The following is a 17,884-nucleotide window of genomic DNA, read 5'->3' on the forward strand; positions in this document are numbered from 1 at the left end:
GAGAGGCCATGATAATTGGCTGCAAACAGCAGCAGCAACAGGCTAGAGTCTTGACTCTTGGTAAGTACTGTGCCTTGGACATTGAAACAAAAGTCCAAGAAATACAGGAAGAGGAAGCCTTGTGGACAGATTTTGTCTATGAGGAGGAGGGCAGAGATATTGAACTGAAGAACTTAGGGGCAGAACCAAGCTCGAAGATCACTTCAAAGGCAGCAGAAACTAGAGGGAGTTCTCATGCACAAGATCCTTTAGAAGAAGTAAATCTAGGGGAAGGTTCTGTACAACAGCCCACTTATGTAAGTGCTTGTTTGAATGCTCTGGACAGAAACCAGCTTTTGGTTGTTCTGAAGAAATACAAAGATTGCTTTGCATGGTCTTATAATGAACTACCAGGATTGGACAGGTCATTAGTGGAACATAGGCTCCCTATGAAGCCTAATTTCAGGCCCTATAAACAGAAACCAAGAAGGATGAGTCCAGAAGTAATTCAGAAGGTCAAGGAAGAGATCCTTAGACTCCTCAAGGCAGGTTTTATTAGAACAGCCAGGTATGTTGAGTGGCTATCTAATATTGTGCCTGTAGTCAAGAAGAATGGCAAAATGAGGGTATGTATCGATTTCAGAAATTTAAATCTAGCAACTCCCAAAGATGAGTACCCTATGCCTATAGTGGACTTGCTGGTAGATAGTTCAGCAGGTCACCAAGTCTTGTCAATGATGGATGGGCATTCCGGCTACAACCAAATATGCATTGCAGAGGAAGATATCCACAAGACAGCGTTCAGATGTCCTGGGAATATTGGCACCTTTGAGTGGGTTAAAATGCCATTTGGTCTAAAGAATGCTGGAGCTACATACCAAAGAGCCATGAACACTATCTTTCATGATCTTATTGGAGGATATCTGGAATGTTATATTGATGATATTGTAGTTAAATCCCAATCCATGAAAGAGCACCTGTTTCACTTAGAAGCAGCTTTTGAAAGGATGAGGAAGTTCAAGTTAAAGCTCAATCCTCTTAAATGTGCTTTTGGGGTATCATCTGGAAATTTCTTGGGCTATGTTGTTCACAAGAAAGGAATACAGATTGATCAGAATAAAGCCAAAGCAATCATCGAAGCCAAACCCCCATCAAGTAAGAAAGAATTACAAAGGTTCCTTGGGCAGGTTAACTTTCTTCGAAGGTTCATTTCTAACACTGCAGGGAAAACTAAAATATTTTCTTCCTTGTTAAGGCTGAAAGATGAAGAGGAATTTGTGTGGACAGCAGAGCATCAGATTGCTTTCGAAGGTATCAAGGCCTACTTGGCTAAACCTCCAGTGCTGATGCCACCAAAGGGGAACAAGCCCTTGAAGTTATACATAGCTGCAGCAGAGGATTCATTGGGAGCTTTCTTAGCCCAAGATAATGAAGAAGGCAAGGAGCAAGCTATTTATTACCTTAGTAGGTTTTTAAGTTCGTGTGAATGTAAATACTCAGCTGTTGAAAAACTGTGTCTTGCTTTGTATTTTGCTGCAATAAAATTAAGATATTATCTTTTGCCTACAACTGTCTTGGTAATTGCAACCACAGATTTGGTTAAATATATGTTATCTAGACCAATGTTGAGGGGAAGAATTGGCAAATGGATACTTGCCTTATCAGAATTTCATCTAGAATATGTCCCTCAAAGGGCAGTAAAAGGGCAGGTTTTAGCCAATTTCTTGGCAGACCATCCATCTCAAACTGAGAACCAGGAGATCATGGAACTTGGTATGACCAGTGTTGAGCCATGGAAAATGTGGTTCGATGGGTCGAAAGCAAATGGGTTAATTGGAATTGGTATTGTAATCAAGTCTCCACAGGGGACAGAAACTACCCATGGTTTTAGAGTGGATGAAGCTACCTGTTCCAATAACCAGGCTGAATATGAAGCCTTAATTGTGGGACTAGAGATTCTTATTGGATTACAAGTACATGCAGTTGACATATTTGGGGATTCTCAATTGGTGATTAACCAAGTGAAAGGAATTTTCAAGTGTCAAAGCATAAGTATCTTGCCATATTATGTTGTTGCATTACATTTGCTTTCTCAGTTTCAAATAGCAAATGTAACCCATGTTCCAAGATTCTTGAACAATAGAGCCAATGATGTGGCTCAAAAGGCTTCGAACTTCAAGAGAAGGGATAATACCCAAAGGGACATAAGCCAAACAACATATCAGAGATTAATTCAACCTTTGAATAAAAGGAATGTGATCTTGGAAGTCAATCATAATGACTTACAAGAACAAGATTGGAGGCATCCAATAATGCAGTACTTGGTTGGTCCATCTTCGAAGGCCAGTAGAAAAGTTAAATTGCAGTCTATGCAATATATGATATATGGTAATGCTCTCTACAAAAGGGGGGGAGATGGCTTATTGTTGGAATGTCTAGGCCCAAAAGAAGCATTAACAGCCATGGCTGAGGTTCATGAAGGCATCTGTGGTGCTCATCAACCTGGTGTAAAAATGAGATGGTTGCTTCGAAGGCATTCCTATTATTGGCCAACCATTCTTAAAGACTGCATAGAATATGCAAAGGGGTGTCAGGCATGTCAAAAGCATGGCACAATAAGGCACGTGCCCATAACTGACCTACATGCAGTAGTAAAGCCTTGGCCATTCAGAGGGTGGGCCATGGATATGATGGGAAAAATACACCCACCTTCTTCGAAACATCATTGTTTCATTCTAGTGGCCACTGACTACTTCACTAAATGGGTCGAAGCTAAGCCATACAAGGCTGTAGACCAAACAGAGGTTATTGGTTTTATTAAAGATTTGATCCATAGATTTGGAATCCCGCAAACCATAACAGTTGATAATGGAACTGTGTTTGATGGGAAGATGGTGAAGGCTTTTGCGGCAGAATTTGGAATTAGCCTTGTTAATTCCACACCCTATTATGCACAAGCTAATGGTCAAGCTGAGTCATCCAATAAGTCCTTGAAAAAAGGAATACAAAAGGTTGTGGATGACAATCCCAGGGATTGGCATAACCTATTGTTGGATGTTCTGTGGGCATATAGAACCTCACCGAGGTCAAGCACAGGGGTCACTCCTTATGCCTTGGTGTATGGACATGACGCAGTCTTACCAGTAGAGATTAATGTCAAATCTTTGAGAGTAAGATGTCAAGATCAATTGAATCCTGAACAATACCATCAAAGTATGTGCTTAGAATTAGAAGGCATAGATGAAGCCAGAATTTTGGCATTAAATAGCATTCTTTTCCAAAAGAAGAAAGCAGCCGAGAATTATAATAAGAAAGTCAAACACATTGGCTTTGATGAAGGTGATTTGGTATGGAAGACAATACTCCCAATTGGGATTAAAAGCCATAAGTTTGGCAAATGGTCACCTAATTGGGAAGGTCCATATCAAATTCATAGGGTTCTGCCTTTCGGAGCATACCATTTAAGAAATTTGAATGGTTATGTACATCCCAAAAAGATTAATGGCAGATATCTAAAACCTTATTTTCCAACCGTTTGGGAGACACAAGGGATAGAGTAAACACCATATGCAAAAACACAAAGCTTGTTCAAATTATATTCAAAATAGTGTGCTTTCATAAAGAATCAAGTACATTATGCCACAAGTTGGCCCAAAAATCATTACAATGCTTTAATTGTTTTTGTACAATAGCTTTCCTATTACTAAGGGAAGGAAATAATTGAATAGCTGCAGCCATGTTTTCTTTTCGATCAGCCAGTCCTTGATTGGTGATGTGCAATTTCTTATCAGTTCGAACCAAGGCTTGGTTTACTGCAGCTAACTCCTCTTCGAGCTGAGCTTTCTTCTCCAGAAGTTGGACTCGAAAGTGGGAGGCAGAAGAGTGTTGTTCTTTCAGAGTTGATACTTCAGTATGCACCTGAGAAACAAAACTCTGGTCCTTAACCAGCTTATCATCCGCAGCTTTAGCAGCATGGCAAATGTTGAGATAGAAATCAATAGTAGCTGCAGCCTGAGATAGATGACTTGAAACACTCATGGCAGACTGCTCAGCAATGTTACAGCATTGAAGGAACCCGTTCCTGATGATAGGCCTTTGTAGAGCCTCGAAGGGGATCCTCGAAAAGGAAGTCAACAGTTGCAAGCATGTGTCCAAATCTACTAAAGGTACAAAAGGCTTGTTGCTGGAGGAAGGAGAACTCTCGAAGATTTCCAAAAGGGAGTTAGCCAAGGCTAATGGCTCAGCTTCAGTAGTAGAAGTAGGAGAGGTAGAAGGAATGTCAAAAAGACTAGCTAGTCTTTCTTCAAAAATGTCTACCTCATCCCTTGACATGAAGGGCATAGAGAGTGTTGTGGTGGAAGACACAAAGGGCTGCATAGGGATGGGAGAAACAGATGGAGCATCTTTGGCAGCCTCTATGGTCTTGGCCACCAGCAAATCAAGTGAGGAAGGGCTGGAAGTAGGCATTGGTGATGAGTCATGAATTGGAAAATTATCGGCATCCCCTGAAGGAGAATCAACTGCCATGCGAGATGAAGTAGCAGTAGGAGGAAGAGTGAGGATCGAAGAAACAAACTGAGGCAGATCAAGAGTCAAGAAAGGGAGGTATGGCTCTAAGCCAAGGAAAAGAGATGCAGGGATACTCGGCCTCGGTAAAGACGTATCGAATATAGGCTTAGGAAGTGGGAGCGTGATTTGAATGGTTTTCACGCGTTGCATCTGATCAACTTCGACTGAAATTGGGGAAGTTTCCGTTGGGAAGATTAATGCAGTGGTCGTTGCTGTAAAAAGAAGAAAATGTGAGGTAATGTCAAGTCTTAGTCTTGAAAAGTCGACAAGAAAAGAATAAAGGCATGCAGAAACTTACTTGTCCCAAGGAATTGTTGCTGCTGCCTCTCCTCAGCTCTTTCAAGAACAACTATGGCTTTGGGATATTCTTGTTCTACAACCTCATGGATGGGATCTTCAAACGAGCTGGTAGCTAGAACAGTGATCTTCCTCCTCTTTTCTATTACTTGAGCAATTGTCTCGGAATCAGAATCTTCGGTAAAATCGGAAGGAGAAACGGTAATTTTTCTTCTCCTTTTCCTTTGAGTTGGAATCATTCGCTCCTCCATTGTCTTCTCGACCTTTTTAGGTTGGGGTCCAGACTCTTCAAAAGTGAGCTTCTCCTCTTCTTCCCTAGCGGCTATCCCCTCTTGAGCCAATTGAGGGTCTCTTTTGTTTCTTTTCAAGGGAGACTCCTGTTCTTGATCATTTTCTTCTTCCTCCATCTCTGGAAGTTCAGTTTTTTCCCTTTCTAGCTCAAAGAGTCTCTTCTTCTTTTGTTGTTGACCACCTTCATAAAAGAAGGATTAGAGATAAGATAGCAAGCATTATATGAAGAGGTTAGAGAAAAGGAGAAAGGGGTACATACTTCGAGTGACTCTGGGAGGAATTGAAGCAGCAGAAGTAAACTGAGTTGTAGCAGTTACTGTAATTGGAATAGTGGAAGAAATGACAGTCTCAGCTTCTTTGGGCTTGGGCACATCCAGCACCTCCAATAGGTTTTGAGAGGAGATGGCCAAATAAACTTCCATGTTGCTCACCCACCAATTTTGATATCTCTTCAATTCAGTACCATGAGGGGAGAAAGGGATGAACTCAAAACTGGCCAAATCATCCATAAACTTGAAGGTTGCCTCTTCTAATCTCGATTTTCGAACCTTCAAATCCCTCTTAGTAAGACTCAGATTGGTGTTGCTGCAAAGAGGTATTGGAACTCCTTGTGTAAGGCCAAATTGTCTAGCAAATTGAGCAGGAGAATAAGGCTCAGCTATGCATTTATAGGCTCTGGGGTTGGTGGTCCCAATAAACAGTTCCCTAGGGATCAGTAGGGAAGCCCACATATCTTTATGAATAGGCAAAGCACAGAGCCTATCACTAAGGAAGTGATTTAACCAGGTTGGACCTATGCTAGCTTCGAAGGGACGGAAACGATGATCAGGAAGAGCAGCTGGTAGTTGATGAAAGAAGGAGAAATAAAAGGCAAAAGTAGCTGGATAAAGTGAAGCATTGGCCAGTTTTATGCCATGAGTGAGGGAGTGTAGCCCAGAAAATTTAAGACATTTGGATTGTAGTTCAGAAAAATAGGCAAAGAGCCAAAGCTGAAGAATCCAAAATGGTCCCCCTTGATTGGCATCTAGGGGTTTCTCACAAAAGAGGGAACAAACTCTATATACATGACCCAGAATGTATGGGGCTAAGGCTATTCTTTTCTGCAAAACCAAGGCTTTGGCAAGAGGAGCAAATTCGAGCATGATTCTTTGGGAGGAGGTGCAGAAAAGAAATTTGCAAAGCCAATATAATAAAAAGGAAAAGAATTCCCTATCAGTTACTGGACCCATTCTTTTGTTCTCGACTCTAACAAAATCACTGTAAGATACATTAAGAGAGGGGAGGGAGAAAGGGACTACTAAGTCAGGAAAATCTGGTGTGATGGGGGTACCAATGGGGGATACTCCTAATAGGTGGCAAATATCAAGAACAGTGGGAGCCATCATCCCACACCTAAACTGAAAGAAATTGAAAATAGGGTTCCAGAAACATAAAGCAGCGGGGATTAGAAAAGGGTCTTCTGGGATAGTTACCCTAGATAGTCGAAGAGCATCAAGAAGGCAGAGTTCTTGAAGGTCCAATGTCCTAGCAGGGACAACTCGGTCGTACCATTCTTGCCACTCTGGTCTCATCGTGGGCCAGCATCGGTGAGGACGATTGACTTTCCAGCCTTGCCAGTCGAGACCACCTTCATACAGAAGGCATTGATTCTCCAAGCGAGGATATAGGGCGGGAAGCTCGGAAGGGATCTCCTTGAAAATAGGTCCTAGCACGTACTCTCGCTGCACATGGCGACGAGGGATAAAGAAACGCCCATCGATAGCACTTTTCTCATCACCCTTGTATTTCTCACATTCAGCATCAATAAGCCGCTTCAAAGCCACAGATGAGCTTACGCGCTCTATGGTCGGAACTTTTGATGGGGAAGAAGCCATTGATCGTGGGTTTTCGGAAAATATAGAAGGGAGTAGAGAGAAATGGAAATCCAAAGGGGATTTGAATGTGTAAGCAATTCCGGGGCACAGAGTGAAAAGGTTTTAAATAACTTTTGTGTGCGGGGATACATCTCGTAAGTCATTAAGTACTAAAACGTGCGAAAACAAGGAATCTCTTTCAACATCGATAATTTCTGGAGGGAAAAGCACATTGATGCCAGCTTCGAAGCCACATTTTGGCGCTAAAATTTCAAACAAAAACGGCTTCGAAATGCAGGAGCCGACTTCGAAGCATACTGCATGCTTAAAAATGTCTGAATATTCAAAGTATTGGTCTACTTCAAAAAATCTAAAGACCTGTTCGAAGTGATAACATTCGAAGCAAGCCCTAGAACTCTTTAAGGAAAAAAGGGCATTGTTCGGAACATCCAAACCAGTTATTGGTTTGAGCAAGAAGGAATTGCCATAGTTTGCCCTTCGAAGCCAAAAGAGATCAGTTTCAAATTGATTGGCTATATCAACTATGACCATATATTGGTTACAGTTAATATAAAGTCATTGAAATCAAAGTACTAAAATGATATCTGCCAGAATTGTCAATTTTACTCCATGAATTGGAAGAAGACATGATTGGTTCTTTTAGTACTTCATTAAACAGTTGATTCGAAGTATGAAATTGTTCAATTCAAAGTTATGAGTTAGCTTTTAGAGATAAAAGGAAACAGAGTCAAACAGTGTTAAGTACAGAAAGACTTTGTTTATTACATTAAGTAACTCTATCTCGGTACAAATTCAAGCTCATAAAAATAAGGAATAGAATAAATAACAAGGTCATGAAATTTTGTCCAGCAATGGTCAATAAATTTCTGTTCTTTCTTTATTATTTCTTCTATTTCTTCTAAAGTCGATTGCATAAGCTGATGAGCCCTCACTTCATAATAGAGTTCTTCAGCCTTTGCTTCGAAGGCCTCTTCCCTCGATTTTTGTTCCAAGTCATCTATAACCAAACCATCCCAGTACGTAGAATCTTTATTCCTGAAGTCATCGAGTTCTTCGATGAGATTCTCTGCTTCATATTGGGCATGAATTCGGAGAGATAAAAGTTCATCCAGATTTTGGATGGTGATCTTAGAATTCTGATGCCAGTAGAGGAGCACTGGGAGTTGGTCCAAAAACAAATGGAGCTCTGCTTGAGCAAGAGGGTTGAGGACATGACCCCTAGTGAGGATATCACAAGCCCATTGGAAATTCTTAAGAGGAATATCATCCTCAAGAACATTGAAGGGCAGGTGGGAGAAAGCCGCAAGCAAAAGTTGAGCTTGCTTTCGCTCGGCTGGAGAAGGGGGTGACGGAGGTTGGTAAGGTGGAAAGACTTTGTCCATTGGAAGGGCAAGTCTTAGTTTTTCTGTCCAGGAAAGGATGGGAGGAGGAGAAGGAGAAGATGATTCTGCTTCAGAAGACGAAGGGGAAGGAGCAGGTGTTTCTATCTCAGAGGATGCAGATGCAGAAGAAGGTGTGGATGCTTCTATTATGGGAGATGGCACGGGAACAGAAGGAGCAAAAGCATTAATATAGTCAAGCCAATCAGAAGAACAAATCTTCGCCTTTTTGGCTAAAAATGAAGGGGTATACCCTTGTGCTTCTTCTGAACGTTGGGCAGGATGCATTATCTTCGTAGGCATGGAAGAAGTATACCAAGCCACAAGCAGATTCTCCTCCAAGCTACGTCGAAGGTCAATGGGCGCGTAAGGGTAGACCACTGAGCTTCGAGCGTAGGAGGGAAACTCCAAAGGGTCAGTAAACTCAACAAAATGGTGATTGATTCGCTCCCTTAGATCATAAGTCTCAGGAGTGGACCAGCTTGTCCAGCCAGAAGCTCCAGAGGATGAAGAGGTCACAATTTCATCCCATGCAGAGGTCTGTGAAGAAGAGTTTCCTAGATCCATATTTTCAACTTGTCGAAGCAAAGGCTCGAGGGTAGTTCGGTCAGAATACAAAGGGAGCTTAGGGGAAGAATTCTTTGTATCTGTAAGTTTGTAAACCAAGGGATTAAAAGCAATGTGTTCATAGTCCAGAGGTTTATAATCTACAAAAGCCTCCATTACCTGAATATAGAAGGGCGGGTAAAGGTGGCTAATGAATGCGTGGAGGTTCTTTCGAGGGGGAACAACATCACTCAAAGGCTCTTCATATGCTTGATCAATAGAAAGGGAAGTTGATGCAGCCATAACCTGTTCGAATACTAAGGTATTGGGATGTTCGACGAGTTAATGTAGATGATCTCCAAATGGATGACGGTTGTATTTCCAGAATATGGACTTCATACACGTTCTGGAAGCGCGGGAAAACTGCAATCCACTAATATCACCAAGTATTGGGTATATTAGTGCGGGGGGTAATGTTGGCTACATATTTTGTAAAAGCCAGTTACAGTTCGACACGTGGCATAGTAAGGGTAATAAAGGAAGGTTATTCAAGCCTTTAATCCTGATCGTACACGTGACAATAAACATTGGTCCTCACATGATCCGAGTAACACTAGATCAAATAAACGGGATGCAAGATGACGTGTCTTCAAACGGTTACTCATATTCAAATCTAAGTACAAGAGGGAAGCTCAACTGCCAGTAATGGCGTAATGGAGCTACTTGTAAGGAAGCATGACCAGCGATCATGGAGGAGCAGTTCGACAGTTCGAAGTGCAGTTCGAAGGTCATCACTGACGAGTATAAATAGCAGGGTAGCCCCCAGAAAGAGGGACGGACTCAGACCATACAAACCAGTCATTTACTTCATATATTTTCTTTCCAGTCATTTACATTTCCAGTCCTTAAATACCTGTTCTTTAAATACCTGCACTTTAAATACTCGCACTGCACTTCGATTCATAGGAGTAGCTTCAAGTAGATTCAAGTAGATTGCTGTTGTAAACCTCTCCGAGGCTGAGTTCGGACCGTTGTAAGTGTTCATTTTTATGAAATACTTCAATTGTTCTTCATATTACTGTTATTTCTCTTAATTTCTCCTAAGTCAAGCCACCAGTAAAAGTCCTCTTCATTGAGGCTGAAAAGAACTAAAACACAATCGTCTGATAATTGGTTGGCAATTATAATTTCTGTAAGGACTGATTGATCCTTGCTGGCACGCTCACATTCACAAAAATACCCTTCGAAAAGCCAAAAAGCCAACATATATTTTTAAAAAAATGTTGGCTAAAATGTTGGCTTATTTTTCCTACGAAGGAAAATATCATAAATGCGAGCGTGCCAGCAAGGATTGAAAAAATCCTTACAGATTAAATTCAAGCCAATTATCAAGCGATTGTGTTGACGGTTCTTTTGCCTCAACGAAGAGGACTTCAAGATTGCCAAGTGTAAAGAAAAGAAAAATTAAAAGAAGAATGGGGAACGGAGAAAGATGATTGAGTGAACAATCAAAGTAATAATTACTTACCTCTACTCCTATGCTTCGAAAAGAAAGTGCATAAAATGCTTCGAAATGGAAATGCTGAAAATAAATGCTTCGAAATATAAATCTATGTTAAACTACTCCTAAGATAAGGAAAATAACAAGAAATATTGAAATCAAGTGTCTTTGATTATGAATTCTGGATCCTTACAATGTAGCCATTAATGGCTATTTATAGAAGAAAAAATACAGCAATAACTACTTAGTAACTACCCATTTCTTCCATCTTCATTCTTGTCTTGCCATGTGTCATTCCACTCATCCACTTTGTCCTCCCACTCATCCACTTTGTCCTTCATATTCTCCACTATCTTTATAACTTCCTTTAACTTCCAAATGAATAAGAGGATGCCACGTGTCCTGCAATTATATAAATAATAAATAATAATAAAATTGCAGATTTATGGTGTTAACATTACCCCCCGCGGCCCTTAAAAATGATGTTTACTTGAATTTTTGAAGGGCCGAACCAAGCACATGACTAACCTAAGCAGTAAAGTGCTTCGAATGATGTAACAACACTAATAAAGTGCTTCGAATGAGTATGAAATTATGACTAGATGACTCGAATTATGACTAGTAACAAGCTTCGAAAGTGATATAAAGGACCAAAATCATTCTTCGAAGGTCGATGGAGCCGACAAAAGACGAATTACATCCTCAAAAATACTCGGCAAAGCTTCGAAGGTTCACAACCACCGTTATTATTTCTTCGAAGCTGTTGTTGATGCAAGATAGAGTGCTTCGAAGCTTACAAAATTATGGCAAAACGGCTTTCGACGCAACTTATGGCAAAACGGCTTTCGAAGCTGTTTTTGGCCAACCATTGTGGTTTATTCAAAACTTATATGTTCTGGTTCACACATAATTAATGGAAATATTAATTTTGTGTTTCGAACCAATTATTAATTCTTCGAAGACACCAAAACTGTTGTTCTTCGAGCCAACTTATGATGCCAAAAACAGGCATTATTCGACAACTAATTAATTGTCATTTTGCATATATTTGAATAGATGTACACATTTCGAAAGTTTTCAAAGTTTTATACAGTTTCGAAGGTGAAGTAATCAACCTTCGAAACAACTCTTGATGTTTCGAATGTATCTTCAAAGCTTTATACAGCTTCGAATGTGAAGTAATCAACCTTCGAAACAACTCTTGATGCTTCGAATGTATCTTCGATGCTTTGATTGTGTACATACAAACAACTGGCCATCAATTTGAAAAGATAAGCCATTCTCAACCATTTATTTAAATGCACAGGCTTTTTCTAGCCAAGTTCATGCATTTTAAATGGTCATCCATTGTTCTTAGTGCTTCGAACTCATAAGAACAATTTGTTAATTTTATTAGCCACATCATCATAATTATATTTTGATGTGAACCACAAATCCAAAATAGATTTTGAACAACAAAAGTCATGGTATAGCGCGACCATGAAAATTCATACTTTTTGACATTTTGAAAAATATCAAAAATTTTGAATTCATGAACAGTGGCTTGTTCATTATTCTTGACCATGTTTGGTTTAAAAACATGACTTTCGCCAAATTGATTTTCATAATTCTTTGACAAAGTGGGTTGTTTTTCCATGTTAGCCATTAATGGCTTATGAAAATCTCCCATAAGAATGTTATTTTCATGACTTGACTCTCTAAAAATTGGTTTTTGGACCCCCCGAGTCATGTATGAAATATCATTCTTAGCCAAATTTGGCTTAAAAATATGCTCTTTCGTTATGTTAATTTCATAATTTGGCTCTTTAAAAACGGATTCTTGAACCCCCCGAGCCATTGATGAAATCAACTCCTTGCTTTTGCTATTTTTAACCATGGAAAAATTCTGAAAAAATTCACCAATTCCGGCCATTAAGGCCTCAGTTAAAGACTTGGTAGTGAGAGTTGATAACTCATCATTCCATTGGCGAATTTCCATATCAAGTTGATGAATTTCTCCAATTAAATGGTGTCTTTTTTCTTCCACCAAATAATATTGTAAGGGATGAAAATTTATTTCATCAAGAAAATGGATCTCTTCTTGAAGATCCAAAATTTCTTGTTTACGCCAATAAATTTCATCTAGGCTATTTGAAATGGACAAATCCAATTCATTTTTCATTTATTACACTTGACGTCCCACTGGGCGTGCCAAAAAATGTTGGCTAAAATGTTGGCTTATTTTTCCTACGAAGGAAAATATCATAAATGCGAGCGTGCCAGCAAGGATTGAAAAAATCCTTACAGATTAAATTCAAGCCAATTATCAAGCGATTGTGTTGACGGTTCTTTTGCCTCAACGAAGAGGACTTCAAGATTGCCAAGTGTAAAGAAAAGAAAAATTAAAAGAAGAATGGGGAACGGAGAAAGATGATTGAGTGAACAATCAAAGTAATAATTACTTACCTCTACTCCTATGCTTCGAAAAGAAAGTGCATAAAATGCTTCGAAATGGAAATGCTGAAAATAAATGCTTCGAAATATAAATCTATGTTAAACTACTCCTAAGATAAGGAAAATAACAAGAAATATTGAAATCAAGTGTCTTTGATTATGAATTCTGGATCCTTACAATGTAGCCATTAATGGCTATTTATAGAAGAAAAAATACAGCAATAACTACTTAGTAACTACCCATTTCTTCCATCTTCATTCTTGTCTTGCCATGTGTCATTCCACTCATCCACTTTGTCCTCCCACTCATCCACTTTGTCCTTCATATTCTCCACTATCTTTATAACTTCCTTTAACTTCCAAATGAATAAGAGGATGCCACGTGTCCTGCAATTATATAAATAATAAATAATAATAAAATTGCAGATTTATGGTGTTAACACTATTACAATTGAAACCCATATTCTTGCTTTAATTGTGCCGTCTCTTGTGTCTCTAAAACCCTCATTTTTAGTATCAAAGCCCCACCTTCCCACCGCATTTGAAAAAAAATCCATACAAAATCGTTGAAAGAAATTGTGACGATTTTTTATGGACTTAAAAAAGAGAACAAGTGTTTGAGACATAGAAAGTATGACACAATTCGATCATTTCAGCATTTTTGTTAACGATATCAATTGAGTTTGCAATATTTTGATAATTGAAGGGCCTAACTATATGTTTTTATAGCCCAGGTATATAAGGTAATATTTCATGATAAAATGATACTTCATTGTTGTCTAATAAGTCTTTGTATAATCAACTTCTTGCAAAAAGGTAATTTAGTCATAAAATAACCAAAATCATGGTACGTGACATTCAATCTCATAATTTACTTGTGATTGAAAGGCACAAGGGGTTTATGCGATACATTTTAATAATTAACGGGCCTAAATTTATGCTTTTTTGGCTCCGGAAGCTAAAGTGATACTTGAAAATAGATTAGATGGTCTCTATGTAAATAACTCAAAAAAATATGCCATTTACTAAATATATATATGAAACATAACTTAAGTAACAAACATAAAAGTCATTATAAACAATTGGGCTCGAGCAATTAAAAAGGCTATAGCAAGTAAGGTTGTTAAACAAACCAAGCTACTCAAGCTCCACTCGATAAATTTATATGCACTATAAAAATTAAGCTCTTGAACTCAACTCATATTCAATTTATTAAAAGATCATTCTAGATCCGCTTGTTATTTACATAAATCAAATTTGGACATATTTTGAAACTCATTGAGCTTTCAAGCCAAGTTTAAACAATCTACTTCTTGGCTCGACTCTCCTCATTTAGAGTCCTTAATGCATTTATAAAAACTACTCCACGAGACCAAGCTAAGAAAAAAAAAATTAATACGCTCTATCAAACAATGATAATATAAAAAATTGGTGATTAGCATTAACCAATGTAGAGAAAAAGAAAAAAAAAATTTATCTTATTTATGGCAAGCAATCTCAAAAGAAAATTTTGTGAAACGGCACTCAATAAATTAAAAAGAAGAAAAGATAGACAAACATCCATTTAGACTTTCAAACACACACATAGATAGTGAGTGTATGTGATCCATACACTTTTATTCTCTTTGAGTATGTGATTAGAAGTGTAAATGGATCTGATTGCAGCAAAGTTCACTAAAAAATCAAGGTACGCACACTTATTCTAAGGGTGTGTTTGAAAGTGTAAATAAATGTGATTGAAGCAAACTTTATTAAAAATTCAAACAAAAAAAAATAGCATTCACAAATTTAACTAAAATACAAAAATGGGGTGTGTTATTTTAAAAACTATACTTGTAAATATAAAAATTAGTTCTATAGCAAAACCGATTTATAACCAAACTTAGGCCAAGTTTGGCAAATTAAAAAAAAATTAAAAAGTCAAAAAGTTATTCAAAAATTTAAAAAGTTATCACCATTCACCAAAAGTCAACAAGTACCGCTACACAACTCTCAATCCCAATTTTTCTCTACACAATAATTTATACAATTTTTTAATACACATTTTTTTATAAAAAATCAAAAAGTCAACCCAAACAACCATATTTTTTCCTCAACTTGTTAGTTCAAAAAGTCAAAAAGTGCATTTATTTAAGACATCCCAAACAACCCTTAAACCATGAAATGAACCAACTCAGACACTTGGAAAAGATATTAAGGTTGCATCTGGTAAAGTTTTGTAATTATGATTTGAGCGTATGAGTTATATTTTGAATTTGTGATGTTTGAAATTATTATTTGAGTGTAAAAAATTTGTTTGGTGAGAGTTTTGAAAATAGTTTTGAAATTTTTTTTGAATTGAGTGAGGAATATTTGATGTGACATTTAATACAAAAACTTACAACTCATAACCAAACAAACAATTCAAAATTATTTTAAAGCACATAAAAAATTTTAAAAAATTTAGAAAATATTTTTTTCAAATATATAAATATTAACATATCAATTGCAAAAAAAAAAAAAAAATCACCATTCCGATCAACCGACCGGACGACCGGTTAGGCCAAATTTTGAAAAAAAAAATTGAAAAACACGCTCTGTTTGACAGAGTTTTCTACAGAGTTGTGAAAAATTAATTCCACAACTCTATCCAAACATCATACTCAAACCATCAAGCAAAAAAATCATCAAACAAAAAACTAGTTTGAAAACACAACCAGAGCCTAAGATTTCCAAAAGAGTTAGGAGGTGCAAAACAATTTCAAAATGTTTTAAAATAATTGTCTAAGCATTTATTCCAAACTAATTAAATTAAGGGAGACTTTTGTATAGATCTTAACAGATGATCTTATTATCCAATAGATCTTACGATAATTAATAATATTTTTTATCAAACACTATTTTAAAAGAATAATACTATATGCACCAATTAGTGTACTAACTCATGTACCAATTGATAATGTGACATAATTTTAAAAAAAATTTAATATTTGTAATTTATATAATGAATTGAGTCAATAATAATGTCATAACTAATATTGATACACTAATCAGTACACTAATTGATGTATGTAAATACCACCGATTAAAAAAGTTACTAATTACTAATTTTCGACAATAGTTTACAAATTGTCACAAAATATCACTAAATGATTTTTAAAATGTCACAAAAAATATCACTAACTATGAATTTTAACGACAGTTTAAAAATCATCACAAAGTCAATAATTTTCAATTTTCAACGAAAATTTGAAAAATTCATCACAAAAAAATATTATTAATTATAAATTTTAACGACAATTTATAAACATCGTAACAAAAAAAGTCTATTGTCAATTTTCAACATGCAAAAAATCATCATAAAAAATTATTTTTAACAACGATTTTATTAAAACTTATTTTCAATAAAGCTTAATGAAAATTAAATCCAACTATTAAGTTATATTGGTAATTTACCCTTAAATTTTAATAGGCCCATCAAGTAAAAACCTAAAAATAAACATAGTTAACAGCCCAACAATAAGAGTACATATAAAAACAAGATATTCAAAAAATATTTCTAAAAAAATTAACGCTTAAAATTCCTAAAAAGCTATAAAAATTTAGGGTATGGCTTCTGTCCAGTTCGGGATCGGACTGGACCGTGTTGTTGGACCCGTAGGGGCCCACCATAGGTCCCGTTTTGATAATCTAAACCATCAATGTGTAAAAATCATCAAGTACTATATACTTGTAAAAAATCACGTTGATCAGATATCAATAATTTTGTGATCAAAACAATTTTTTGTCAACCGTTAATTTGTTCACTGTCCAATTTTTTTAATACAAAATTGATTTGATCATTATAACTATCGATATCCAATCAACGTAATTTTTTTACAAACATATAATACTCAATGAGTTACACATTGAATGGTTCAGATTATCAAAACAGGTCCTGTGGTGGACCCCCACGGGCCCAATAACACGGTCCAATCCAATCCCGGACCGAACAGAAGCCCTACCCAAAAATTTAACCCTGAATGATGAGACATGATAGAAGCCAACTTTTTAATTTATTACAAACTTAATCATATAAGATCCAACCTTCTTAACACATCATTGTAAGTGATTTGTGAGCCGTATCTCTAACAATCATAAAAAAAAAAAAAATTTCTTAAAAGCAAATGCATTTACAAATAATATTAAAATCAATCTCATAATCAAGCTGAAAACAAAAACATAGGCTAATACTTGAATATTATTAGTTTCAAAGATAGTGAAACAATACACCACAAAGGTAAAAAAAAATAATATAAAATCCTTTCATATATTTTTTTAATTTTTGAACATTTCTGAAATAAAAAATAAAATAACTAATAAAAAGTTTATTTGAAAATTATATATATATATATATATATATATATATAATGTGAGCCAAAATAAACTACACAAACAATTCTATTAATTTTAATGTTGAATATATTTCTTCCAAATTGGAGATTCTTTAACAAGAGAATTGAGATGCAAGAATCCAAAACTGATAAAAGGGGAAAACCATGCAATCCTAAATTGCCCAACTTGAAACAAACCATGTTACAAAGCAAAAATAAATAAATAGGAACAATTTAAAAAATTCTTTAACTAGCAAAAAACACAGCTGAAATCATCATATCAAAACAAAAAAACTTCGAGAATTTTAAAACAAAAAATTCAGGTAAATTCATAAAAGTGAAATCATCAAAAGAAAGACTGGTCGAGTTAAACCTCCGAACAATATAGATCATAAAGAAAATTCATCACAAACCTTTGCCACAATTAAAAACCATCTTGCAATACGGACCGTGAATAAATTTTCAAAGATTTCTAGTTTTCGAAACAAAATGCTTAAAGAAAATATATACACACATTATCAGTGTTATCACTAATTATGGCATAATTGGAAATTGGAAAAACATAATTCAATTTCTATTTTAAGAAAATAGAAACAATTTTGCAAAGGATAGTGCTAAATAATAAAAACAGAAACAAATTTAAAAAGAAACAAAAATGAACAC

At 36.4% G+C, this 17,884-nt stretch overlaps 1 protein-coding gene across 1 annotated transcript; it reads right to left on the bottom strand.

The window, feature by feature from the left end:
* Window positions 1-3,462: 3,462 nt before the first annotated feature.
* Window positions 3,463-5,741, bottom strand: LOC145800938 (uncharacterized). The gene is made up of 3 exons (XM_082890736.1): window positions 5,396-5,741; window positions 4,847-5,317; window positions 3,463-4,760 (listed from the first exon to the last, which is right to left on the bottom strand). Exons 1-3 carry the CDS (start codon window positions 5,643-5,645, stop codon window positions 3,595-3,597), a joined length of 1,887 nt encoding a protein of 628 aa, XP_082746862.1. The 5' UTR covers window positions 5,646-5,741; the 3' UTR covers window positions 3,463-3,594.
* Window positions 5,742-17,884: the final 12,143 nt, after the last annotated feature.

The sequence above is a fragment of the Camellia sinensis genome, chromosome 10, assembly GCF_055761805.1.
Source record: "Camellia sinensis isolate YWXY chromosome 10, ASM5576180v1, whole genome shotgun sequence".
Lineage (NCBI taxonomy): Eukaryota > Viridiplantae > Streptophyta > Magnoliopsida > Ericales > Theaceae > Camellia > Camellia sinensis.

Coding starts and splice junctions, on each gene's coding strand:
- LOC145800938 (XM_082890736.1), bottom strand. CDS start 5,645: ATGGATGATTTGGCCAGTTTTGAGTTCATCCCTTTCTCCCCTCATGGT. Junction 5,318..5,395: donor TCCTCCCAGAGTCACTCGAA/GTATGTACCCCT, acceptor TCTTTTATGAAG/GTGGTCAACAACAAAAGAAG. Junction 4,761..4,846: donor GCAACAATTCCTTGGGACAA/GTAAGTTTCTGC, acceptor TTCTTTTTACAG/CAACGACCACTGCATTAATC.